This window comes from Ochlerotatus camptorhynchus, unplaced genomic scaffold, assembly GCF_037179485.1.
Source record: "Ochlerotatus camptorhynchus isolate MF236.1 unplaced genomic scaffold, CSIRO-AGI_Acam_v1.1 ptg000448l, whole genome shotgun sequence".
Classification (NCBI taxonomy): Eukaryota; Metazoa; Arthropoda; class Insecta; order Diptera; family Culicidae; genus Ochlerotatus; species Ochlerotatus camptorhynchus.
In genome coordinates, this window is record NW_027040934.1 from 271,595 (window position 1) to 298,083 (window position 26,489).

At 39.2% G+C, this 26,489-nt stretch overlaps 2 protein-coding genes across 2 annotated transcripts; both read left to right on the forward strand.

Annotated features, from left to right (window-relative positions):
• Window positions 1–653: 653 nt before the first annotated feature.
• shd (shade) lies at window positions 654–20,357 on the forward strand. Its single transcript, XM_065234941.1, has 8 exons — window positions 654–812; window positions 17,972–18,494; window positions 18,557–18,747; window positions 18,809–19,010; window positions 19,073–19,235; window positions 19,362–19,598; window positions 19,656–19,880; window positions 19,941–20,357. Exons 1-8 carry the CDS (start codon window positions 809–811, stop codon window positions 20,046–20,048), a joined length of 1,653 nt encoding a protein of 550 aa, XP_065091013.1. The 5' UTR covers window positions 654–808; the 3' UTR covers window positions 20,049–20,357.
• LOC135711978 (uncharacterized) lies at window positions 6,792–7,989 on the forward strand. Its single transcript, XM_065234953.1, has 2 exons — window positions 6,792–7,179; window positions 7,252–7,989. Exons 1-2 carry the CDS (start codon window positions 6,792–6,794, stop codon window positions 7,905–7,907), a joined length of 1,044 nt encoding a protein of 347 aa, XP_065091025.1. The 3' UTR covers window positions 7,908–7,989.
• Window positions 20,358–26,489: the final 6,132 nt, after the last annotated feature.

Consider the following 26,489-nt stretch of genomic DNA (forward strand, 5'->3'; position numbering starts at 1 on the left):
GCGCTTTACTTCCCTTGCGAAATATCAGAGATGTTATGCCTCAGAACATCCTGGCGGCGCCAACTGGGATAGAACCCAGGGCTTGTGGGGTGAGAGGTAATCACTACACCGCTGAAACAAATAAACAATAATCGTTAGCTCAACAACAGATAAAATTAAATTAAATGATCAACAAGACGTTAACAGTAAAACTTGAATTTAAGTTGCTTTCATTTAAACAAAAAACTCTGGATAGCATAATGAACGCTTAATTGGTATCATATTACGTCGCGACAATTGAAATCAAAATGAGATAATCATTATGATAGGAAAAGCAAATGTTTATACCCATTTGCTTTCATTGTGTTTAGTGACTTTGCTCGCGTAGCGATATTAATCGGGTACCGAAAAAAAACCAACGTGTCACCTCCGAGCTAAAACTGATAACATAACGAAAGTCTTCCTGGCTGCAAAAAAGTCACCAAGATAATAGCACGAAGACGAATCCGATGGCTAGCCATTCTATCGAAGGCAACCACGGGCTAAACAATAGGAAAAATAACGACAAGGTCATTTCCTTCGGTGCTTTTATTTGTGTCTTATCTGGTGTCGCGTGTGTGCTGCTGCGTGTGTGCAGGATTCAACAATTCAAGCCGATTACGAACTAGCGTACGATTCAGCAGTCAGTTCAGTGTTGCCCACAGGCCGTTCAATTCTAAACTCGTTAGTGATAAGCTCATCTTCTCATTGAGCAGGTCAGCAAGCCAAGTCTAAGCAATTTTCTGGTTGACTTCAGAGGCGACATTCAAGAAATAACCCTTCCAACGCCATGGGTAAGTAAAAGAGTCTCATTGATGCGAAATGCTTTCCCTTTCGTTTGTTATCTGGGCTCTCGTCGTATTCGAGGGCTGCTGCTCAACTTCTCTCCGTCGATCGCCCCGATTGAGGTAGAAGATTCACACAGCAAACAAATCAATGAGAGAGGCAACATCGGTAACTACATACCTACAACTGCTAGCTGCTGTGGTGTGCTGTAGGTAACTGGACCAACGACCGGAACATTGGCATTGGCATTGACAGTGAACGCGGCGTGTGATGAGCGGGGTTGTTTGCAGTTTTTTTTTACAACAGCACACGCGCTGGAAGTTGTTGCAGTTTGAGCTGTGTTTCGCGCTCGTCATCTTGAGTAATCTCGTGCGAAAAAGAGCCACTCGAAATGAAAGTGCAAGTGCAAAAGTTATCTCCAGTGGAATCTGTTTTGGAATATTTTTCTTCCAGCTGATGAGCGTATTATAAAGTAAGTGGAATACATCCATACCAGAGAGATTCCATGGCAATCGGGTGATCAAGTAGTGAAGATTGACAGGGGTATAATTTGGGATTTTGAACATGATTGAACAAGTCTGCTAGCACAATAGACGATTGTTTGCGCGTTCATTCGGCCTTGATTTAGCTGTGGTGATGCAGTTTTTTTTTGCGGGTAGAACACTCGAGTGATATAACCATGTGATTACTGATAATTTTGAAACAGTGGAATACAAATTAAACGTTGATAAGAGGTGATAAGTGCAAACTCTAAAAGAAGATACAAGTGTGATTTTCAGACATGTTTATTTTGACACGCTTAATACGGTGTAAACAGATAATTTGGCGGTGATAAAAAAAATACAGGTGTATCTTAGTTCAAATTGGGAGGATTTAATTTGTGTTGGTAGGTATTTTGCTTCGAAAAAAAAAACAACTCTGATTATTTATAAACCTGATTCAACTGATGAACCACGTGTCTCTCTGAGTAGCTGTCAGCAATTTGTTCAACTTCTGATGAGAATCTGATGGTTTTAATTATTCTTCATCGTTAATTAAGTGATCTTCTTAAGATTGTACGTACAGTTTTGCTTTCGTATAATAGCAAGCATAATGATACTGTAAGACCAAGAATATCTAGACCATATTCAAACCCGGTGGAAGAATCGGTCTGGGAATCGAACCCCCAAAACCTCCAGTATAGAATGTGCTGTCTTTGCTGACTTCGCTATCAGGAGTAGAGATGTTTGATTTTCTTAAATACAATGAACGCTCTACAACATATTTGAAGGGCCGAGTTATAGAATAATAATCGCACAAACTCGCGTAGCCATGAAATGCATGTTTCCTATGGTTCGTGATCCAGTGGTCAAACTAGTGGATATCGAGTTGTGGAGAGTTTACTATAATCTATTATTTTTTATAATGATTGAAATCAAATCAACATCGATGAATAGCGGCGCCGGTGGTGTAGTGTTGAGCGTGATTACCTCTCACCCCAGCAGGCCTGGGTACAATACCAGTCGGCGCCGCCGGAATGTTCTGAGGCATAACATCTCTGATCATCACGCCAAGGGAAGTTAAAGGTGTATTCAGACTTGAGCGAGAGCAAGAGTAGCGGAGCAGACTTCGGGTATTCGGGTGCGCTCGGCTCTCTGAAGATGACTTGATAGCTACCACGCCACAGCGGGCTTCAAAAAATACGTTTTCGCGATATTTTTCTAGCTCCGCTTGGCGGAAATTCTTGCTTTCTCGCTATCTCTGCATAGCATCGGCCGAAGAGAACGAGAATTAACCGTTGGTCCCCGGTTCATGAGTTGATGGGTCGATAGATGGTAGGGTCTCCCTGGTGTCGGTAGCATTCGTGCTCAGCACGGAAAACAAGATCGACGGAAACAAAACAAAAAAAACAAACTTCGATAAATGCCAAGGGGGGAGTGGACAAAAGGGAATATGCTTCCTCAATTGTGTTTAGGCAAGAAACTAAATTCACTTATGTGATTTAACTATATGTATAAATGTGGTACAAAATATCGATTTTGCTCCACCCTTCTCAATCGACTCTCAATCAGGTCCTGGTCGTTCCCTCAAAATTTGAGTTCATTTAGTTGCAATCTCATGCGGCACTGGACCTTCACGTTTATATGGGAACTAGTATGGGAAAAGTGAACATTTTGTCCTTTTTGCCCTAGCCTTCTTCCATAATTATTTACGGATAAGTTTGCTATCTGCTCATAAGTGAAATTTTATCAGCTTCAACTTAGTTGTTAATAATTAGCTATTAATTGATTTCGAAGCCATTGATATGATTAAATAACTGCTTTCAATGGAACACTGCATCTTGCACTATGGCATAGAAAGGTGTCGACTATCTGAAAAAAAAACTTGGAGAATCAGGGGATATCAGGGAATTCATTTTTGGACCTGGGAAGTCAGGGAACTAAATTCAAATGCAAGGAAATATTTTTTAACCACAGAAACTTACTAATAAGTATACTCAGTTGACTTTGCTAGTTTCAAACAACTTAATTGCTCGGTGTAGCTTGACGATGGTTGTTTATTTCAAATTTTAAATACAGTTGCGGTTTTTGTGGTTTCTCAATGTTTGATGTTACATGTTTGCAAATTGAGCATAAATTATTCAAATAAAGTAGTATTTTGATGATTTTGAGTCTAATTTAAATTCAGCTCTCACTGGGTGTTGGTACATTCCTGAGTTGAAGTGAGATTGTGAGGGTTGATAAAAATCCATATCCGTTGTGTCTACGGAAATGGATTTTTATCAACCCTCAGGATCCCAGCTCAACAACGTTATTCATTGTTATTAAATGTAACCTCCAAAAAGGTACGTACGTCTCTTAGCAGTCAAAATTGGATTCCTTAGCAACAAAATTAAAGAATGACACCGATAATGACCATGCATCAGAACCCTAGTCTTAACCACTTCAAACTAGGGAACAACAAATAGAACATTAGGAATCACATAGATGAAGACTAACTAACTCATTGTTTCCTTGTTTCAAGATCATCCTCGGTGGACAAAGCCAAGTCTTGTCACTATCAACAAGGCATAAAAATAACAAGGACTAAGAAGTGTTCTTTTGATTACTGAAAAATCCTGTTCCCCCAGTTTGAAGTAGTCAGTACTAGGAATCGATTGTAGATCTTACATCCCGTAACGTACCATGAAAAGGTGTTCCACCCACGTTACGGGGTGATAGATGTTACACCTAATTGCATCTGACAGAATTTAACCTTCGAGTAGCTTAGTGCGTATGCTCGATACAGCTGTGTCCAGAGTTAAGAGAAGAGGATAATTTTTTGCTCAATACTTGTAGTTCTTGTGGTGCTATTGGCAGCCTGATTAGCTGAGAGGATAAGCTATATGATAATTTGGGAATTGGTCTTGCTTCGTGGATTTTTTTTTATTGCTTAGAATAGCACTTTTATGACTGTATAATGATTTAAATATACGTAGACAAGCATTTCCTTGACAGCATAGAGTGGCTTTAATGAGTATTCTAGGCATCCATTGAAATCTTGGTTAGCTAAAAAAAATTAGCTTCTCAGTGAAGATTTAGTAAATTGCTATGATGCTGCTATTGTAATTGCAAAGGAACCAATTTACAGAATTTTTTTGGAGGTAAAAGCGCTGTTCTTACGATTTTTCTCCAGAGGAATACTTCCGTGAATTAGCGTTTGGTTAAGCGTATTATTCCTAAAGCACTATAGTAAAAGTATGGACAACTGTTATCACAAAACTGTCAAATGTTTTTTTCTTCTTCTACCTTTTTATGGCACAGACCTGTTGGTCCATATTTATTGAAAAAAGTTGTTCCAAACGAACAAAGGTTCGATTGGAACAACTTTTGACAGACGTCCATACTTTTACTCAGAGGACTTTAACTATCCTCGATAATCCTGTATTTTGAGATACTGTTTTCAAGAAAAACTTTTTCAAAGAGTTACGTCTGTTTGTCTGTGCTTCCATGCTTCCATTTATTAACGTCCTTTTAAACGAACCACCTTGAGGAGGTGGAAAAAGTTCATTCAGGACGGCCAAGTCGTAACCAGACCCAGCCGGTTAGCATACCCAGGTAGCGATAATCACAGGCTACTTAGAGTTGGCTATAACCTTTTTGCTCTGTCATCGTCATCACGGGCAGTACCGATTTATTGACAATAGTGCATTGGTGACAACGATGATCCCCCGTTCTTGTTCGCATTACTGACGGCAAATATCACCGCCAGCAACCCCACCGGGCACCGCGTGGAGATGAATCGGAGTTCAGGTGCACAGAGGTCGCAAATCGCCGGTCAGGGCAGAACCCAACAACCATTGATAGGCGTTCTTATGCACCTACTTTACCCGGCCTCTCTGATGATGAATCCCACATAATTGTAAATAAATCTTACATCCCCCGGTTGGGTGTACATGATTTCATGAACATATCGTATTGTCATGTTATGAAAATACATTATGAATAATATTCATGATATCATGAGCTATTTTTGCGTAACGCAGCTAAGATTCCCGAAATCATGAATCATCCAAGTTGAAATTATAAGCTAAATTCATGAATTTATTTATTTATTTATTTGTTATTACCCTTCTTACAAAGAAGGGTATAGATATCACTTGAAAAACCGACTTTCGATCCGAGGCACGGAGGGCCGAGTGTCATATACCATTCGACTCAGCTCGACGAGATCGGAACATGTCTGTGTGTGTGTGTGTGTGTGTACGTGTGTATGTGTGTATGTGTGTATGTGTGTGTGTGTATGTAACGAAATGAATGCGCTCACGTTTCTCAGCAACCGCTCAACCGATTTGGACAAACTCGGCGCCAAATGATAAGTCTTGGGGTCCCATTGAACGCTATTGAACGGTTTTGGAATCGGTGAACCGGTTCCGGAGATATGCCCGGAATAAGATCCGGTGAATATGGGCCTTCACGCTGGATTTAACGGAAAACGTATCAAAACCATCATGCGACACATCAAATTACTACAGAATTCAGAAATAAGATCAATGCAAGTCGTGTTAAGTGTTCCAGACCACATTGGACACACTTGGACATGTTCCGGGTACCCCGGGGAAGTTGCTTGAATATGAATTGAATTAAAACCCATTAAATCACATTAAAATACGATGATAAGTTGATTGGTAGCCTCACCAAATAGACTACACCCGGATATATTCCGGGTACCCCCAGGCAGTGGCGTAGCGTCACTGGATGACACGGGGGTGGGGGGCTTGGTCACTGATAATGACAATAAAATAAATAAACATGAATAAGTAAGAAGGGTCTGATCACACCATCGGTGGATAAATTCGGGTTTTTATAAATGCTAAAGGTGTAACCTTAGAGCTAGGGATAATTCAAGGCCAACAATTGAAATGGCCTTAACTACATTTTGTAAACAAACCTTGCAAGGCCATTTTCTCGCGAACCGAAGTCCGCAAAGGCAAACCAACATAATGAACAGGTAGGGGAAATTCTCCTCTACCCGATTGTGGTTTAGGTTTGCGAATGAAAGTTTCGGTTCGCGAGAAAATGGCCTTACAAGGTTTGTTTACAAAATGGAGTTAAGGCCATTTCAATTGTTGGTCTTAAATTATTCACGACTAATTATCGAAGGGTGTAAAACACTGCCATCGTCATGACAATTATTACATCAGATTTTTTTTTAAATTTGTTGCAATATTAACCTAAGTGCAGTGACCACCCCTCTCCCGCACACGCTCATGTTCCAATTTTTTACATCAAGGATATTTATGTTGCTCATTTTTTCCAACCCTTACTAGTTCATAGTGCTGGTTTAGTAATCCCAATTCAGTGTTTCGCTTATCATCCCCTTAACACTGGTTGTACAGATTCATCTAACCGTAAATCAAATTACTGTTAAACTTCATTGGAAAAAAGGAGATTGAAAACTCGTTCAAGTGGAAGCCCAGGACACATGTGCCATTTCCCGATCTCAATATCCGCTCAGTCTGTTTCAAAATGTCTTCACCTACGGAAGGTTTGGATCAGCAGTTTGAAAGTATTATTCAATCGATTGACACACTGGAACTATCGGATTTGGGAATCTACAAGGCCTTTGCTCCTCTCAGATGGCATTTGTTTCGTTGCAAATTGATCAAAAGAGCAACGCTAGCTGCAGTGATAGCAATTGTTGTGCTGGCTGTATACTACGTTCCTGTGCTGAATTGGAATGCTGCTGCCGTTGGACGACTTACCATGATTCAAATATTGCCATATTGGGATTGGATTCCTCTTTACAAACAGCGATGTTTGATTAGAGATTTTCCCGAATTCATAGAAAAGCAAAGTTTATCACGTACAAACATTCTACTCTCATTTGATGACTGTGCAGTGTGTGAAAGTGTTGGTGAGTTTAGAAAAAGAATGTGATATCGTGGCAATGAAACATTGGGACCTTTTTCTTTTCCATTTATTACAGAATATGTGCCCAAACTTGAAGCAATTTCTTTTGACTATTTGAATGAACATCATTTAATGAGAAACTTACCAGTAGTTATTGCCGACTCTCATGCTCTATGGAAGGACAGATCCTGGAAAAACGAGACCATTTTCGTGGAAGCATTAGAACCATTAGTGTTGGCCAGACCATGCAACGTGCAAACAAATTTGATATTTGGTTCCCTATCATCCGGTAAAGCGGAAAACACTTTGGTCAATCTGTTTGAAATACTCATTAATGTTCACCGTAACGATTCGTGGTTCCTGCATTTTCGTAATTGTGAGCTGAAAACGGTCAAGCGAACACGCTTGTTGATTGACAAACCCTATTTTTATCCGCCACATCTGGAGATGCCATATACTACGTGGATATTGATGTCAAACAATTATCGAACGAAATCACCTAAACATTTGAAAATGCAAGGATTAATTGTCATCATGCAGCTGAAGGAAGTGCTTCGGGTTGTTTTGAGAGCTAAAGCAGACTGTGATCGAGTTTGCAGCGAGTTATTGGTGGACTTAAATGAAGGAGAGTCGTTGCTGTACTCAACAAACCTTTGGACGATGGAATATGTACTATCCGAAGCTCTAAATGGAACTACGATTACTTTTGTAACAGAGACGTATCAGAATTAGTGTCCGCAGTTTGATACATTTCAGTGAAATCGAAATTGTATTTCTTCTTAAACGTCATGTTTTAAGTTGATATAATGATTATTTAGACAAAGCACTACAGGATGGATTTATTTTTTTTCTCCTTGATTTGTTTTCCGTCGATCTTGTTTTCCGTGCTGAGTACCAAGGCTACCGACGCCAGGAAGACAGCTTCCACATCTGGACCCTGCCTATCGACCCATCAACTCAGAGATGTCATGCCTCAGAACATCCCGGCGGCGCCGACTGGGATTGAACCTAGGCCTGCTGGGGTGAGAGGTTATCACGCTTACCACTACACCACCGGCGCCGCTTGGTTGTCTTTAATAAAAAATAATTATTATTACCATGACTGCATTAATTTATATTCGTAGTATTGTTTGACATGATTAATAAATATATATAGGATAAAACATTTAATATTTAATATAAGGAATGTATATATACACCCGATTCTTATGTTACACGTTCGTATTTTTCCTCCCATGGTCTTTAAATGACACCATAATTGAATGTAGCTGGTTTCAAAATATCATAATTCAATCAAGGAAAATATAGTACCACCAAAAAGTTTCTGCTATAAGTTCAGCACAGAACAAGAAAATTAAACAAATGCAACCGTGCAAAAAAAATAACCAGGTAAACTGTTGTATTACTTTTAACAAAACTCGAGTAACGTAACAAAAAACTTATGGCAACAATGGAAAATAATTTTTTATTAAATATGACCGATAATTATATCGTTTTTTTTTTGCAATATCTGACGTGAAAATGTTGGACTTTTGAAATTTTAATACAAGTACTATGTACACTGGAGTCGCTTTTTACACGGTTTTTTTTACGCGGATTTCGGAATTCACGCGGTTTTTTTTACGCGGATTCCGGAATTTACGCGGTTTTTTTTACGCGGATTTCGGAATTCACGCGGTTTTTTTACGCGGATTCCGGAATTTACGCGGTTTTTTTTACGCGGATTTTGTTTTTTTTTTACGCGGATATCGGAATTTACGCGGTTTATCATTATACACTAGAGTCGCTTTTTACGCGGTTTTTTTACACGGTCTTTTTTTACGCGGTTTTTTTACGCGGATTTCGGAATTTACGCGGTTTTTTTACGCGGATTCCGGAATTTACGCGGTTTTTTTTACGCGGATTTTGTTTTTTTTTTTTACGCGGATATCGGAATTTACGCGGTTTATCATTATACACTAGAGTCGCTTTTTACGCGGTTTTTTTACACGGTCTTTTTTTACGCGGTTTTTTTACGCGGATTTCGGAATTTACGCGGTTTTTTTACGCGGATTCCGTAATTTACGCGGTTTTTTTTACGCGGTTTTTTTACGCGGGACGTATCACCCGCGTAAAAAGCGACTCCAGTGTATACTGCATACTCTGAAGTCATAATTTCACTAAAAGTTTTTATGGATATGAAAGTTAAATGAAATTTGCTAACGGAAGTCAAAGTCAACAATTTTTATCAAACGGTATAAATCCTTCACACGTTGCGATTTTGTCAAGCCAAACTTCTATGCAATGTAGTGTTTAAAATATTTTTTTTAATAGCATAGATTTCACTAAAAAAGCATAAGCAAAAATAGTGGAAAATTAATATATCCTCACAATTTTTCATGCACCATTAAAAAAAGGTCTATCTATGTTAATTGAGAATTATTAAAAAATGGTTTTAAATGTATATTTTAATCTGTTATTGCATATTAAAATTGATACAATGCAATCTAACTGTAAAAAATAATAACTCGTGACGTCGCAGCAATTTGATATCTTCGGAAAAGTTGTTCAGCTATGCAACGCCTGCTTATTGAATGAATAATTTCGGTTCATTGGATTCATGTTCTCATAGACAACAAATTAATGTTCTGGTGTGTCCTTTGAATTTAATCCTTTAAATTTGTCGAACCTCTTAACGGAATCCCTTTATGAAGAGCTTTGAGTGGGTTGGTTTATTTCCTTTAAATTCCGTTATAATTGCTTATCTTTTGACAGATACGCGTATTTCGTCTACTACTTGCAGACTTCATCAGTGCCAAGTACTCAACACCACTGTGGTTTGCTAACTCTTCTGACTCCAACCGCTTAGAAAATCAGTAGGGATCCTACACAATTCGAATTTATATTGAAAAAAGTGATACTGCAATGTTAATAAGCTTATAATGTTTAAAATTTTCTTCTATTCAAAACCATTTCATTCTTCAGCAAAAGTTTTGTGTTTAAAGCATTTACATAATTTATTTTGTCGAATACATCAAGTCTTAAGAATGTTAGATTGCAACGTTAGATTTTGGTGTCATGTATGAGGATGAGTATTAGACTATCTGTTTAAGTCTATAGATGATCTTTATTATAATGAGAAACTTTGCTCAAGACACCAAATCTTGGATATTTTTAGTTTGGGTGCTATTAATTATGTCCCACTTGATCGCATTATTGACCCACTGTGCGATGGAAGCAAATACAATCCGATGATGACTGGTACTGAAGTGAGAAATGCCTTTTCTTTTGATATTGCAAATGGAAGTGCGAGACCTACCTTGGGTGAGATTGACAATTTTGACAAGCCATTAGGTGCGAATGCTGGAGGAGAAAGCGGTTTTCATTAAGTTCAATTTGGAGAACTTTATGTTGTATGCACTTCAATTTACTGTGATAAATTTTTTTTCCGTTATGTTTATGGAAAGCTACGTCTAATGTAGCGTCAACTTCGTGTGCCCTAAATATCGTATAAATTTAGGCTTGCTGTGAAGGCAGCCGTGCACAGCGGTCGCATATTCTCACGTGTAATAAATTAATTACATTAGATTTTCACATACATTTTCTCGAGTGTTCCGCTATTACCTTGTTTTTTGCCTACGCGAGGGTGGTGAAAAACTAGCTGAAAACACATTCGATCTTGGAGTGTTTGGGCTGGGCGGGAGTGAAGGTGATATGGAAGAAGTGTTGATCATATCGTGCAGAGGGTGTGTGTGGAAGCTTCTGTCTAGGTCGCCACCGGACGCTGATCATGAGTTGAGTTGATGAAGGCGATCCAATTGAAAGGAATCCTTATTTAAGTTAAGATTATGTTTGTGTTAAAGCATGATGCATTTTGGGGGATATGATGAATATCGCGGTCGCGATCGAGAATGTACACTAATAAAATTCCACGCATTTTTATTGACGAATTTGCATGTAAAATTCCACATGATTTTCATGTAACCACACATAAACATAAACCACCCAGAAGCACACATGCCATTTATGAGTTAAATGAATAGTATTTGTGCTTACACATGGCTTTTATGTGTACACATATTAAGTATGTGTCCGACGCATAGATATAATTTGTTGATCACATTGCAAAAAATCATGTGTGTTTTTTTTTTTTTTTTTTTATTATTATTTTTTTTTGTCCGGGTGAGATTTGAACTCGTGACTTTTGGCGTAAGAGGTATGGATGCTAACCACTATGCCGGGGTCGCTCCCATTCATGAATTTAACTTTCAGTTTTTACAGTAAATATGTAGAAAATAAAATAAAGTATCAGACTGGATTCGCACCAAGAAACTTACGATCACACTTTGACCACTAGACTATCAGTACACGCAAACTAAAAATCTATTACAATGAATGTTAGTTCTGTTTCCTATCATCCTCTGTTCATGAACATCGCAACAAATGTTAGAAATTAACCATGCAGGAGATGTAATGGTTTTTTGTCTTTTTTTTATTTCGTGTTCTATCTGCACTTTCGACTATACCAGTAAGCTTGTAGAACGACGCACATTGTAGAACATTGTAGAACGACGCACACACTTGCCTCGAATCTCTCCAGCAGAAAAAGCATACGAAGTCGAATATGCGAGAAAATGAGCACTTCATGTTTGCTATTAGGCTATCCAATTCAGAAGCATGGAGTCTGCAGCATGAAGCATGTCTGATAATCGCAACGTTCGTGGTTCTTCGAGTCCAGTCGGCAATCTGTTTCCTATTTTTTTCGACATAGCTAATTTACCTCACTAATACACTCTACATTTTTCGGTCTCCAATTTTCTTGCATTGGACCGCAGCAGAGCGTAAAATTATTGACTGCCTAGGTTGAGTGTGAAAGCACTGCACTATTCAATCCATTTCTCTGTGCAGACCGTTTGTACCAAACGGTAAAGCTGGGTTTAGACAGGGCAAGTCAATTGATCAAGTCAGTTGAATTCAAATGACTTGAACGTGAAGTGAACGTGTAAACCATGCCATTCAACTGACTTGATCAACTCACTTGAATTGAAAAAAGTTGGACCAGACTCAAATTTTCAAGCCAATTGAATTCAACTGAGTTGATCAATTGACTTGAATCATCTAAACCCAGCTTAAAGGACGAGGCAATGAAAGAGCCAACAAAAACATTCAGTTACTCACGAGCAGGCGACGCACACCGCTTGCCTTCGCTCACGCAGCATGTAATTGAGGCATTCAAAACAAATATCCAGAACAACATGTGAAAAGGGCATGCAAGCTTTTTGTAAACAAACCTTCTTATGCCCTTTTCTCGCAACCCATATGACACCAACGCAAACCTTTAACATCACCGGGTAGGGGACACTTTCCCCTTCCCGATGATATTGCTGGTTTGCGTGGGCGACCCTCGGTTGGTGAGAAAAGGGCCTACAAAGGTTTGTTTACAAAAAGCTTGTATGCCCTTTTCACATGTTGTTCTGGATATTGGGTACCATCACGGCAGAATAAACGTGTTGACTGAGCTACTGACTGAGTGCTCGGCTGTCAGTGACTCGTTTACCTCTCAATCAGTCAGACTCTCACGAGGCAGTGAATGATGAGGAAGATGGCAGTTCATATTCATATCAAAATGACTCAATGAACCTGACTGTTTTGCACACTGGACCGCAGCTAGGTATATAGCATCCTTGGTTCATGCGGTCTCCACTAACATCCTCTGATGATGAATCCCACATAATTGTAAGCGAATCTTACATCTCCCGGTTGGGTGTACTTGTCTAAGATGAAGGCAGAAGGCGTATAAAAGATACCTACACTAATAAAATTTCAAAAATCGTTTTAATATGTGTCCAACACATAAATTTTTGCAATGTGATTAAGAAATCATATCTATGTGTCGGACACATGCTTAATAACTGTACACATAAAAGCCATGTGTGACCACACATTCTACTCATTCGACTCATAAATTTCATGTGTACTTCTGAGTGAATTCTGCTTAAGTGTGGTCACATGAAAATCATGTGAAGTTTCTCATGGAAATTCGTCAAAAAAAATCTGTGGAATTTTGTGAGTGTATGTAGTGCGTTCTATGAATACGGTTTGCCAGGTACGTGTAACGCTTGTAGCGGTCATGCTTCTGCTGTATTAGAAAATCATGAATTTCCATCACGAAATCATGAATTAGTGTTATGATTTTATGGGTTGGCAAGTATTTTCATTTCATGATTTTTTATTCATGAAAATGTAATTGGATTTGTTCCCGTGTATAGACATGATTTTGACACTTTTGGGCAAACTGACGGAGGTATGAGCTTACTCTTTCACACTTGCATCGTAATGCTGGATGCTATAAAGAGTAGTCTGTTCATCTGTTGCAGTTATCCTAACCCCTATATTCATCACATTGATGTGAGTTACGATGAAATGCTTGATTGTTGCCCCCATGTATTATCCGGAATAATTTTCTTGCGGAGTTGAGTCTCAAAATGTGCTCATGGGAAAAAAAATATAATGGGTTAAAGACAAGTGTTTCATATGTAAGGTGTAGGATAATTTATACCCCTAGCGATGAGCTCGGAAACTGTCAGAAAATAACTTCTAAGGGTGAGAAAATGATCGTGCCAAGGACCTTTTCTCGCATCATGGAGTAAAACGAGATAAGAAACGGATTTGAAGATTTATATCGAGATGGTTGCAGTTCCCTTAACACAACGCTATAATTTATAGTAACGTCCCGATTACTGCTTGAACTTATTACCTGACGCTTACCACGGTTCAAATTTGTGAATTTAACCTTGGGAGAAAATGCTATACTAATATAAACATGAAGTTTTAGTGCGATTTATCGGCTAGATAAAGTTCTGAAGATGATAGACTGATAGTTCCATTTGGATACAACAGTGTAAAAATTGAACAGAAGTTGAAATTGAGCGAATGACCATCAATGTTACAATACTAATCAAATGCGCACACCTTTACCTAACTCACACATTGATGGGTGAGGGCATTTGAGGTATTTCCTGGAGGATTTGGATTTTGTATTCTATAACATGTATCGAACGTTTTATTCAGTTTAAGTTTTTTTTTTTTTAAGAGATGAACTAGCCTATGGCTAAAAATCTCTATAATAAAGGAAAAAAAAAAATACAGTGTTCACTCGGCTGTCGACAAAAGCAGGCCACTCTCGATGTGTGCTACGCGATCGTCTGTTTACTCGGCAGCAACCATTGTGTGGTCCTCCTCATTGTTCTTCATCAGCAGTTCTTTCGGTCGATGCGTCGTCGACTTTGGAAAGCAACCGTTTCGTGATGAGTGTGTGAGTGCTGACCACGTTTTGCGTCGATTGCTGCAATGGACGCGCTCTGACCCTCGTTGGCGTACAACAATTTGCCATACAATGAAACTACTGGAAGCGGCTCCAGTTCTGATGGAGGAGGCTTTTTGGATAGCGGAAGATAAAGTGTTTATTGTGTTGTACCTTTTGACTATAGCTTTAAGATGTATTGTATAGTGACCATGAACCCTCGGCTCTGTTAAGTTAATTCGGTTGAGCCTTATCAAATAAATTAATAAACAAAAAAAAAAAAAAAGGAAAAAAAAAAAGTTTAAGTTTTTACTGGACCAATCTTTATGGGTTAGAGGTCCATGCGTTTTTTTTAAATATCATTATTATTGACATTTTTAGTACTTGGCTAGTTTATCTAAGAAAGAGGTCCATGTGGTGTTTCTTGAAAAAATGTCTAAACAGTAGTACTATTACAAATCTGAGAAAACAAATAGCTGATGAGACCGTGTTTCCAGAAACAGAAAGGCACTGTACCTGGAATTTTGATTTGAAGATTACTGGAACATCAGGGAAATCAGGGAATTTGGTTTTTATAATTGAGTCGACACCATGCATAGTAGCACGCCCCCTTCACTCTTTGGAATGTATAGAGACATATAGCAGCGTCAAATGGTTTGTGACGAGACAACGTTGAACTTCAGTGTTGGTAGAAGTCACACCACTGAGCGGACGGTAGTCATCACTGCATTGTCAAATACCTTCCTACGTATTAAAATAGGATAGAATGGAATGCGTGCTGCGCTTGCCAACGAAAACGGCATATTTTATTACGGTTGCTTAGCAATGATTTTGGATACGTTGCATTTCTAGTGCCTGAGGTTGAAATAATTCTTTAGGGAAAGGAAATGTACTTACATGTTTACTTCTGTCCTGACTGCTCTGCTTATAAATCTTATTTTGAGCAACATTTTCGCAAATCATGAATTACTATTTTAAAATAGTGATAAGCCCTCAGTTTCAACTTGTCAAAATTGTAAACAACCAGCGTCAGCAAAACATTTTTTTATTATTTTGTTTATTAACATCAACAGACTCAATATAGCCCCGATACGGGTTTGAAAAAGCAAATAATCATTGGAGTTGCACTGAACCTGTTGATTTGTAATTTATTGCTAATAAACGAGAACCTGCCAGTTATATAACTTTACATCAGGCCAAGGAACACACATTCAATTTGAATTTGAATTTAACGTGTTAAGTTAACTAAGCTAAAGGCTATTGTTGATAGTGTTATCTACAAAAAAATCGGCTCTCTGAAGCGCCATCTTGAGCGACGTAAGCGTCGGCTGCTGCCTTGTAGCTAGTGGTGGTGCACTCCAAGTCGATGCTCCGAAAACAAGGACACTTTTTGGGTACTTGTGGTGTGATTCGGCAGGACAAAGGATCTTGCCCGCACGTTACGACCTCTAGGTGTGCATTGCCTGATGTACTCTGGATGGTTTCCATGGTAGGCCCGATACATGAAGCAGCAGATACGCCGTTAGTAGTTTTCAGGAAGATCGCATCCTAGTATGGTGTGTCGCACTTCTCTGGTCGTATTCTACCTTCTAATTCCATACACAAATCGCACCAACGACTTGAAGCATCGATGCAGTTGGGCTTTGAGTGCGCTTGGACGAGCTTCCTACGGGTCTGCATGGAGAGTACTCCACGAAAAAACTGGAACGTACAAAGAGTATTGTGAGCCTTTCTGGTGACCTCGTTGATTTAATCAGTCTATTTCAGGTTCGAGTCCATAATGAGCCCAAGGTTGGTGACACTGTTGGACAAAGCAATAGCCTCACCGCAAAAACGAATGTCGTTCTGAGGGATAGTGGCACCGTTTTTGCAGAAAACTATTGGTTGTGTCTTCCTTGGGTTATTCTTCTTCTTATTTTTTCTTCTTCGCATTTCAAGCTTGCATATCGCCTATTAGCTTATTGCGTGCTCTCAACTTAGTGTTCTATATGCACTTCCACAGTTATTCATTGGGAGCTTTCGATGCTTGTACCATTTTTGCATTAGTATAATTGTGTGGCAAGTACAATTATACCCTATGCCTAGGGAAGTCGAGAAATTTTCCAACCCGAAAAATTCCTAGACCAGACCGGGAATCGAACCCAGCCACCTCCAGCATGGTTTTGCTTTGTAGCTGCGCCTTTACCGACTGAGCTAAGGGAGGTCTTCTTCTTCATTCCTTTATTTAACGTCGGTCTCTGTTCCGCAATGTCAATCACCGACGGACATCAATTGCCATCCATTGACGACAATCGAATATGTATGAAGGCAGCTTCCACACCTGCGTAGGATATCGAACCTATTCAATTCAACACACATGGACCGGGACAACGGTTTTACTTCGCTTCCGAAGGAGGACGTGACCAGAGATTTTTATGCCTCAGAAAAATCCCACCGACCTTGGCTGGGATTGAACCCAGACCCATTGGGGCCCATATCAATTGTAAAAATTGTATATGGACAATTGTCTACGCGAGGGGGGCTAGAATTCCAATAAAACTGTCTACGTAGATAATTAACAGCCCCTTAGGACCTAATACATTATTCAGCTTGATGTGCTCAATTTATTAACGAAAGAGAAACTCGACGAAGAGAATCGATCAATGTTACTGAGGACCTAATGCAATGTTCAACTTGAAATGTTCTAACTGACCTATCTTTCCCCGTGTGGCATGTTGCCTCACCTTACCCAACATATTGTTTTTAAATTTGCTTAAAGGGCTTTCGAAATAAAGTATACGAATTTATCGGAAGGACTAAAACCAAAATTCTGGCAATAGAGCGTTAAGTAAATTATTTAACTGAAAATTAGCATTCCATGTTATTTCAAGCTGAACATTGATCGATTCTCTTCGTCGACTATCTCTTTGATTAATAACTTGAGCAAATAACCGTTTTTTGTTGTGTTTGTCGTATTATATGCTAGGCTAAAAGGTTCTTTTATCGATCTGTGTGCTGAAAATACCTGGTAATGTCTTTACATAGCCGTGGCGATAGAAAGAGAAAGTCGACGAAGAGAATCTGTCAATGTTACTTAGGAACTAATGCAATGTTCAGCTTGATTTATGCATTGAAAATACCGACACCACTTTGTCCCTCTATGGATTAGTGTTGAACAAAATCATTATTGTTAAGTAAACAAATCTTTGAAAAGAGAGCTTATAAATTTACTAAATCCCCCAATCCATTGTGATTATCGTTCTTTCAAAAACTGCATTGTAATCATGATGAATGAATGGAACAATAAACCATGAGACTCCATGGACGCCTCATATTCAAACGCCTTCAGTTATGCACCCTTTTTGACACAGGCCGCACCCCTTGCAATAAGCACATACATATGTACTGCCCATAATCGCATATCAGTCTCATCTTTGCATGATTTCCTATCGATATTGGACACTTATGCGATGATGGGCAGTGTAGCTCTCTGTATAACAGCACTAAACATATTTCCGTCTCCCTTTCTCCACAGACATCTTCAAACCACCGGATCAAACGATGTCGGTGACGATTATTCTTTTCTACGTGTTCATCACAGCGTTCATGCTGCTATCGTACAACCCGAAACCGCGCAAAATACTGGAATCGATCAAAAGCTTCCTGCTACATCTGGCTCATCTTAGTAAGAGCGTCGTTTCATCGACCATACACGTCGCGCCGGATGTGATACCAACGAATCAAACGGAGCCGGTTTACACCGTTTGGGACATTCCGGGGCCGAAGCGGTGGCCTCTGGTCGGAACGAAATGGATGTACTTCACCGGACGATACAAGCTCAGCAAAATGCACGATGCGTTCGTTGATCTGCACAAGCGCTATGGGAAAATTGTGCTCGAGCTCGATTCCGTACCGGTCGTCAATCTGTTCGATCGGGCTGATATGGAAAAGGTTCTGAGATATCCTAGCAAGTATCCCTATCGGCCGCCGACGGAGATTGTTGAGTACTATAGGAGAAGCAGACCGGATCGGTTTGCTAGTACGGGAATTGTGAACACGTAATATAAAAAAAATTATTTGAAAATTGTTTGAGATTTAAAATAGTTTGTTTCCTCACCAGGCAAGGCGAGCAGTGGCACGAGTTACGCGTAAAGCTAACATCAGGGATTATGTCCCGAAAAATGTTGCAGGCATTTATCCCGACGTTGAACGAAATAGGAGATGAGTTTGTAAACCTAATTCGTCAGAAGCGAGATGAAAATAACTGCGTGAAGGATTTTCAGGACGTCGCAAATACGGTTGGACTTGAAAGTATGTTACTAGGTGGTCAAAATTATGTGCAAACTATTGAACAAATCTGATTTCTTTACAGTTATATGTTGCTTCGTGTTAGGTCGTCGGATGGGATATATGAGCGGAGACAAGCAGAAGAATGAAAATTTTGCTAAATTAGCCGAAGCTGTGAAATCTACTTTCGTATATATCAGCCAGAGTTACTACGGGGTGAAGCTTTGGAAATATTTCCCAACCAAGCTGTATCGAGACTATGTGCGTTGCGAGGAAATCATTTATGAGTAAATATTCTGCTTGAGAAACATTTCCCAATTGTTGAAGTATATATACTTTTACTTTGCAGCACAATTGCCGACATTGTCAATGAGGCACTCACCGAGGAACAGGAGAAGTGTGCGGATGACGACTTGCGAGGCATTTTCCTCGACATTCTTCAATCCGAAGGGTTGGATAAAAAAGATAAGATTGTTGGCATAATCGATTTGATTCATGCTGCGATTGAAACGGTGGGTATTGTGTCTATTCAGTTTTCGTTTCGATGGATTAGATCTCTTGATCCTTGACGTATATCATAATAATAATTTGCCCTACTACTTTCAACTAATCTCATCGACTTCTGTGCCTCGTTGCAGTTTTCCAACACCTTCTCGTTTCTACTGAACAACCTGACACATCATCCGGATTGGCAAGTTCGCATTGCCCAAGAGTTTAGAAGTAGTCCCGAGGCCGTCACTAGCAACGACCTGACAAATGCGTCCTTCACAAGGGCCTGCATCAAAGAATCGTACAGAATTTCCCCCACGACACCTTGTTTGGCTCGAATTCTCGAGGAAGATTTCGTTCTTTCGGGATACCACCTGAAAGCGGGGGTGAGTATAATTAAGACTTAGTAGAAGGAACTAGTTTGACGATTTTTATTTTCGCAGACGGTAGTTCTGTGTCACACACGGGTGTCATGTCAGAGTGATGATAATTTCCAGCAAGCAAATGCATTTCAACCGGAGAGATGGCTTGACCAGGTAGACGAAAACCACAACGTGTACAAATTAGACGAACCAGGAGCTTCGCTGGTGCTTCCATTCGGAACCGGTCGACGAATGTGTCCCGGTAACAAAATCATCGAAATCGAACTAACGCTTATTATGGCGAAGGTAGAACGTTCTCGCTTTGTTCTTTATACATTATATACTAATTCAAAATTCTCATTTAAGATTTTCCAACAATTCGAAGTTGAATACCACAGCCAACTGGATACGCAGTTCCAATTCCTGCTAGCGCCAGGCACACCCATTGAGATTATCTTTAGAGATCGCGACTGAGAGTATACTAAATAGTCTAAGGCTTTCCAGCAAATTCCCTTCAAACAAACCTGTTATCTATTGTGATTAAGTGTTCTAGTGTTAACTATGCGTAACGTGAATTCTTTGGTACGAAGCAAGGGAGACAAACCGATAGAATCATATTGATTATTTCTGTTCAAACAGATTGTTGATCTGTGTACTATTACAACTGATTGTTCGCTAGCAGTTTATGCAACTGATTCAAGTAGATGTGTATATTAAAGTTAACGTGTAACACCTTTAATTTATTGCTTTTGTACAGACGATAAGGTATACTTTTTATAGAATCTAAGTAAAGACGTAGTTAACTATATAGACATAAACTAATTATATTCGAAAGAAACCATTTGTTCAAAGCCTTTCCTTACGTGACGTGTCCTAGAGTAACATGCCTGTAGACGTCCTGTTGAAAAATCTGAAAATATCCCGCTAATTATTTGAGTGATCAACACTTCCCGTCGTAAACCGCCATAATTCTGCGCAGTTAAGGAAAACGTAAATTCAACTAAGTTGTTACCACGATCACGTTTTTTTTTTAACTTGATTAAGGAGATTTTTAGCCATGGGCTAGTTGATCTCCGAAAACCGCGATCACGTTTCGGACTAAGGGAATCAGTGTTCTTAATGAGAGTTAGATCGACACAGTTTTATCCGTCCGTAAACTACGTTGTGCGTAAATGATGAAAAAGTTTTAAAGCTACTAGCGATAAATTTTTTCTACCAAAAAGCAGTGTTGCTGAGAATATAAAACTACCAATATCATTTTCATTTTCATTTTATGATGTACAAGGGGATCAGGGGCCATGTCACCGATGTGAATATTCACACCATCCATAATACACCAGGAAAGGGGAGAGCAGTGAGCAACACAGCATCTTTACCCATGGGGGTTAAAAAAGTTCTACGAGGTAAACTTATGGTAAACCAGCTGCTCAGGGATTGTAGAAAGGAAAGGGTTGGGTAGGTTTTGTGTGAAAAGCGCACAAGTTATTATCGTATCGTTGAAAAATGACCTCGTTTGGTTTGCGCTCTCGTCACATAGCGCATCGATTACATCACACCGTCAATGAAAAAGAAATTAAAAGAGATTGAAAGAGATTATTAGTGAGTTTTAAACTGTGATTTACCTATTAGAAATACATTTCTAAAATTATCTCCGTGTACTGAACAGCCATCTCTCTCGCCCTCCCGCCGCCTAAACATCTGATGGAGTGTGACGTCAAACTCCGTCATCCATTCAATCAGCCGGAGAACGAAAGAGCGTGCAATGAGCGTCAGCGACCCTAATAAAAAGTGGGGGGAACACCATACATGAACGATACCACAAATCGTGCCACCGTATCACATGTTGTTGGGATGATAACCCGAATAGGTTGTTAGGCACTCCTTATGGTAATCGTTCATGCGGGTGTTTCAAAGCAATTTATATCTAATCAACCCTCTGTGCGACCCAGCCCGTGCAATGTATTTAATGTTGAGAGCCTTGTGTGCTTTATCATGAGTGGTCACGGATCTGGCAATCTTCACATGACTATGCGTCCCGGTGACGACGAACAATAGGTTTTATACAAGAGTACTAGAATAGATCGTAGTATACTTACAGTTTTCGACGTTACCATGTACTCCTTGTTTACCTTCAGTACTTCTTTCTCTTGTTGTATTGTGCTGAATCATTTCTACTAAAATATCAAATGCTGTGCTTAATCACTTATTATTAGTACAGAGCAATAAACAATGTACGGTGATGATTAATCAGTTAATATGCTTTTATATGCGGGTTCAAATGCACTTTTGGTAAGCATCAACACTGATCTGGCAACACTAGTGTGCATCTTTCCAATGTGGTAAAGATCCAGATCAGCCCTGGGACCTGGTAGCCTAATTAATTTACCTCAAAGGTTTGCCAAAGCCCAGGGACAATATAAAACTACCAATATCTGTAACATTATCTGGCTAAAAAATGTTTTTCGATATTTCTTTGCGCCTAATTCCGCATTCCACCCATTTCAAAAGTGGGAATTCTAACTCACTTTTTAAATCGTTATAATTGTTAAATATTTGTGAGTTTTTACTATCGGAATCAAGTGGCACATTTATGGGGCTGTTCATTAACTACGTAGACAGTTTGCCAGATAATTACCAACCCCTAACAGGCATGGAAAATCATTTGCATTCATTTCGTGCATTCATTTACATTCATTTGCCTCTAACTTTTCTCTTCAACAGAATTCCGCAAAATGATGTATAGAGCTTTTGTAGGTTTTGTTATTGTTGACAAGTCGAATCCGTTTCTCTTATGCATGACGAACCAGAGCGAACAGAAGCCACTACTGTTTTTCAGTGAATGTATTTTACATTCACTGAAAAATAGTAACAAGTTCTGCCCGCTCTAGTTCGTGATGCATAAGAGATACAGATTTGAGTAATGAGCAAAAATTGTAGCTATAACAAAACCTACAAAAGCTCTATACATCATTTTGCGGAATGCTGTTGATGAAAAAAGTTAGAGGCAAATGAATGTAAATGAATGTATGAAATTAATTCAAATGATTTTCCATGCTTGACCCCTCCTAAACTGTCTTCGTAGTTAATTAACAGCCCCTAAAGGGATATATATACATTCCCACCTGTATTTGACGGGAGTGAAGGCTATAGGGTGACTGGATGCGAGACTATAGAGTAACGGGATATGTTCTTGGTCTATGGCCTTTTCCGAACACTTAATTCGATTTTTTTTTAATTGATGCTAGTTTACGTCATAGTAAAATTATGTTGAAAGAACATTTTTAGGTCAACGAATACAAATAGCTTACATTCAACATTCTTACAGCAAATGCTTTGCTCACGAGTTACATTACGAATACCTGCACACTTATTAAATTATTACCATATTCGGTAATTTTTTAACGAACTTTCAACAGATGAACGTTCGGTAATCAGTTCATATTATCTGTCAAAATTACCGAACAATTCGGTGATTTTCTGCAGAACAATTCGGCAGTTATTACCGAACTTCCGTAAAAAGAGAACTCAATCTTTTTTAAATCAACTACAATCGTTTGAGCCCTTCAAGAATAGTCCTCTGACAAATAGAACGGAGATATTGTATTTTGGATGGTAAAAATATTTTCGGTCTACAAAATAGTAATTGTTGTAGCAGCAGAAGTATTTTGCTGTTTATAATACTGGACTTCGTTCCATTCATCAGCACTTTAAGTTCATCAAAGCAACTGTTCACTTATAACCAAAGTTTCTTATCGATTTGACAGTTTGTACGTACAGAAGCTCGATAATCTGATTTATGATTTACAGTTTGTTCGGTTTTTTTTTTATATTTTAAACAGTTATTTTTCTCAAATAGTTCGTCATTTAAACTATCAAATCGTTACTTTGGTAAAACTTTACCGAATATTGGTAATTTTTTAATGTTTCACCGAAAAATCTGTTATAATTTTTGTACACGGCTGTCCGAATACTGATTTAAGGGGGTTGTGCTGAAGTGCAGTGAGTTATGCTGAAATGCGGTCAAACCCAAACTGGTTATTCGACTGAACACTGCACACTCAGGCATATTCTGCGTAGCGTGTGCGGTGAGGTGACACACTGTTACTTGTGTGACAATCGTCACCTCACCCGCGGTGACAATTAATCATGTTTTGTTGTTTTTGACATTATCCTCATCCAGAGGGCCAGTCACTTTCGAATGTATGGGAATGGTAGGAAACCATTTGGAAATGCATGAAAATTTTCAGTTTTTATTCATTATCGTCTTTATGGGCAGTTTTAGATGCACAAAAATTGCACGAGTACATTACTATACTCGTTTATTTGTTTCCTTCATTGAAAGCATGTTTAGTCACAAATCATAGATTTTCTGATATTCTCCATACTGAAGGGGCGACATCTCTCGGATCTTCAGTACCTCACTTCACTTCAGCACAACCCCCTTAAATCAGTCTTCGGACAGCCGTGTACAATTTATTTTAAATTTAAAAAAAATGGGAGGACAATTGTCTCAAATCCCAAAAAACAGTCTACGTAGCTTATGAACAGCCCCAACATTTTAAAGATTATTCAATCATTATGTAGCGGTGCCGGTGATGTAGTGGTAAGCGTGATTGACTCTCACCCCAAAAGGCCTGGGTTTAATCCCGCGCCGGCGGGATTTTCTGAGGCATTTAAATTGCCACTCTTATACGATGAAAAATTAGTACATCGTATAAAGGTCAAAATGTTGCATTATATATGTGTGTGTATTCAATCTAACCCCCACTGGCCGGCAGTGTTATTATGGAAGAATTCTCTCTACAATGTCGCATTTATGGTCATTGTAGACAGATTTAGTCCGGGAGCTAGAAGGTGATAGCTCTATTGCAGATCCAGCATCCCATTTCAGAATGTCTGGAGAGTCACGCCCATTCCGAGGTTACTTTCACTTACAATAAGCCCCGCATGTATGCATCACCGTTATCAAATGGATATTGGTATTACATACACGCTTCCAGGTTTGAAAATATATTTTTTCAAACCTGGCATGTATTTAGTTTATTTATGATATATATTTTTTTAATAATTGGAAAGCTCTCACCATATTCTGCTCTTCCGCCGTCGTTGATTACTTCTTTTGAAAATCCCTTGGACTTTTTCTCTAACGCTTCGTATTTCATTCCGTGCTTCACCGGCAATTTCCTTTCGTAGATCGTGCTGGTTGGTTCTTAAATGATTCCGCCTTTTTTGGTGGACTTCATTAAATTGAATTGAATTGCCATGGTGATCTGGGACGAGGCTCACGTCCAAAGTCGCTGTTCCACCAAGCGCTCCGTGTGCGAAAAAAAGAATGAAAGAAATACGAAAGGGATCAGTTTCAAGAAGTGACAGTTTCATCAGATTCCCCAACTAATCATAGTCAAGCAAAGTAAGAATATACAAGCTATATTGCGACTATGTGGTTACTTGGGTACTCATATGGCCGTCAGAATGGTTCATCGGTTGCGAAGTGAATATTTCTGAAAGTGATGCGTTATATTTCTCAATGTTTTGATTTTATCCTAACGTTACCTCCATGTTATATGACAGACAAGCAGACACAACACATTGAACATTTATCATTGTAAACCCTACTGCCATCTGTCGTATATACTTTGATGGGCAATACACTCAACAGATGGTTGTAGTGTGTAAACGTCAAACGCTAGGGAATTGATTATGTGCACCACAGGTTGCGGTACTACCAACTAATAAACATTTAAATTGACCGTTAAAAACGATTTCGATGAAGGTTTTAAGAATGTTATGTCTGCTTGTCTGTGATCATACCTTCACTATTGCAACTTCGGTTAATCTGCGAAAGTATTTGCATTTTTCTCAGGCACTTTTGATCTAACTGCAATTACTCTCTCATACTCGAAATGTGCCACGACCAAATTGGCACAACGACGCCCTATACGCTCTCTGACCGAAGCGCAGGAGTCAAAATGTTGCATTATATACGATGTGTTGCAATTATTTGACAACCGTTATAACATGTTATAACTCTCCATACGATTTTTACATAACCTGTAATATTTTACGATGCTATCTGTGCATTGTTATACGACTTCTGGTTTACTGGGATCGGGTTCATTTATTTTCAACATCGTTGCTTAAGATATTTCTGAGGTAAGCCAACAAGCCACAAACCGCCCCCCTCCCCCGCCCCCTTACATCATTCATAATTTTGTCACGGCACAATCTGGATCAAAGCTTAAGGGTTGGTAAATTAGACTCTTAGACCACTAGTAAGTAAGACGTTGTGTCTCACATCGTATATTACCGAAAGCATGTCGGATCGGATTCAAACGGACGTTATTTATTCAGACCTATCCGCAGCATTCGACAAGTTGAACTATGCTATTGCGATTGCTAAGCTCGGCACTCGGCAGGCTCGCTGTATGCGGTAATCTTCTTTGTTGGTTTCGATCGTATCTTACCGGTCGCCACCTAAAGCCATAGGAGATTGCAGATCAGCTAGTTTCATTACCACATCAAGTATACCGCAGGGAAATAACCTGGGACCGACGTGCATTTGGTCATCGAAGTTCCTCGGTTACCATATGTAGATAACCTCAAAATCTTCTTACGTATCCGCTCGAATGCTGACTGTCACTTTCTCAACGTAAGCTGAATGTATCCGCTAGTTGGCGCAGTTTAAACAGAATGGTAGTGGACCCAGCCAAATGCTCCGCTATTACGTTCTCACGAAAACAACAACCGATAATATTTAGTTATGACCTGCTTGGCTCGACAATCGAACGCGTGAATCAAGTGAAAGACTTGGGTGTGATCTTGGATTCGCAGCTATCATTCAAGTAACACATTGCATATGTTGTCGATAAGGAGTCAAGAACTTTAGGGTTCAGTTTTAGGATAGCTAAAAACTTC

What these genes read in the sequence shown, in the direction of transcription:
- shd (XM_065234941.1), top strand. An exon ending in AAATACGGTTGGACTTGAAA is followed by an intron (nt 18,748 to 18,808) that starts GTATGTTACTAG and finishes ATTTCTTTACAG; the next exon opens with TTATATGTTGCTTCGTGTTA. An exon ending in TGCGAGGAAATCATTTATGA is followed by an intron (nt 19,011 to 19,072) that starts GTAAATATTCTG and finishes TTTACTTTGCAG; the next exon opens with CACAATTGCCGACATTGTCA.
- LOC135711978 (XM_065234953.1), top strand. Translation starts at nt 6,792, where the DNA reads ATGTCTTCACCTACGGAAGGTTTGGATCAGCAGTTTGAAAGTATTATT. An exon ending in TGCAGTGTGTGAAAGTGTTG is followed by an intron (nt 7,180 to 7,251) that starts GTGAGTTTAGAA and finishes CATTTATTACAG; the next exon opens with AATATGTGCCCAAACTTGAA.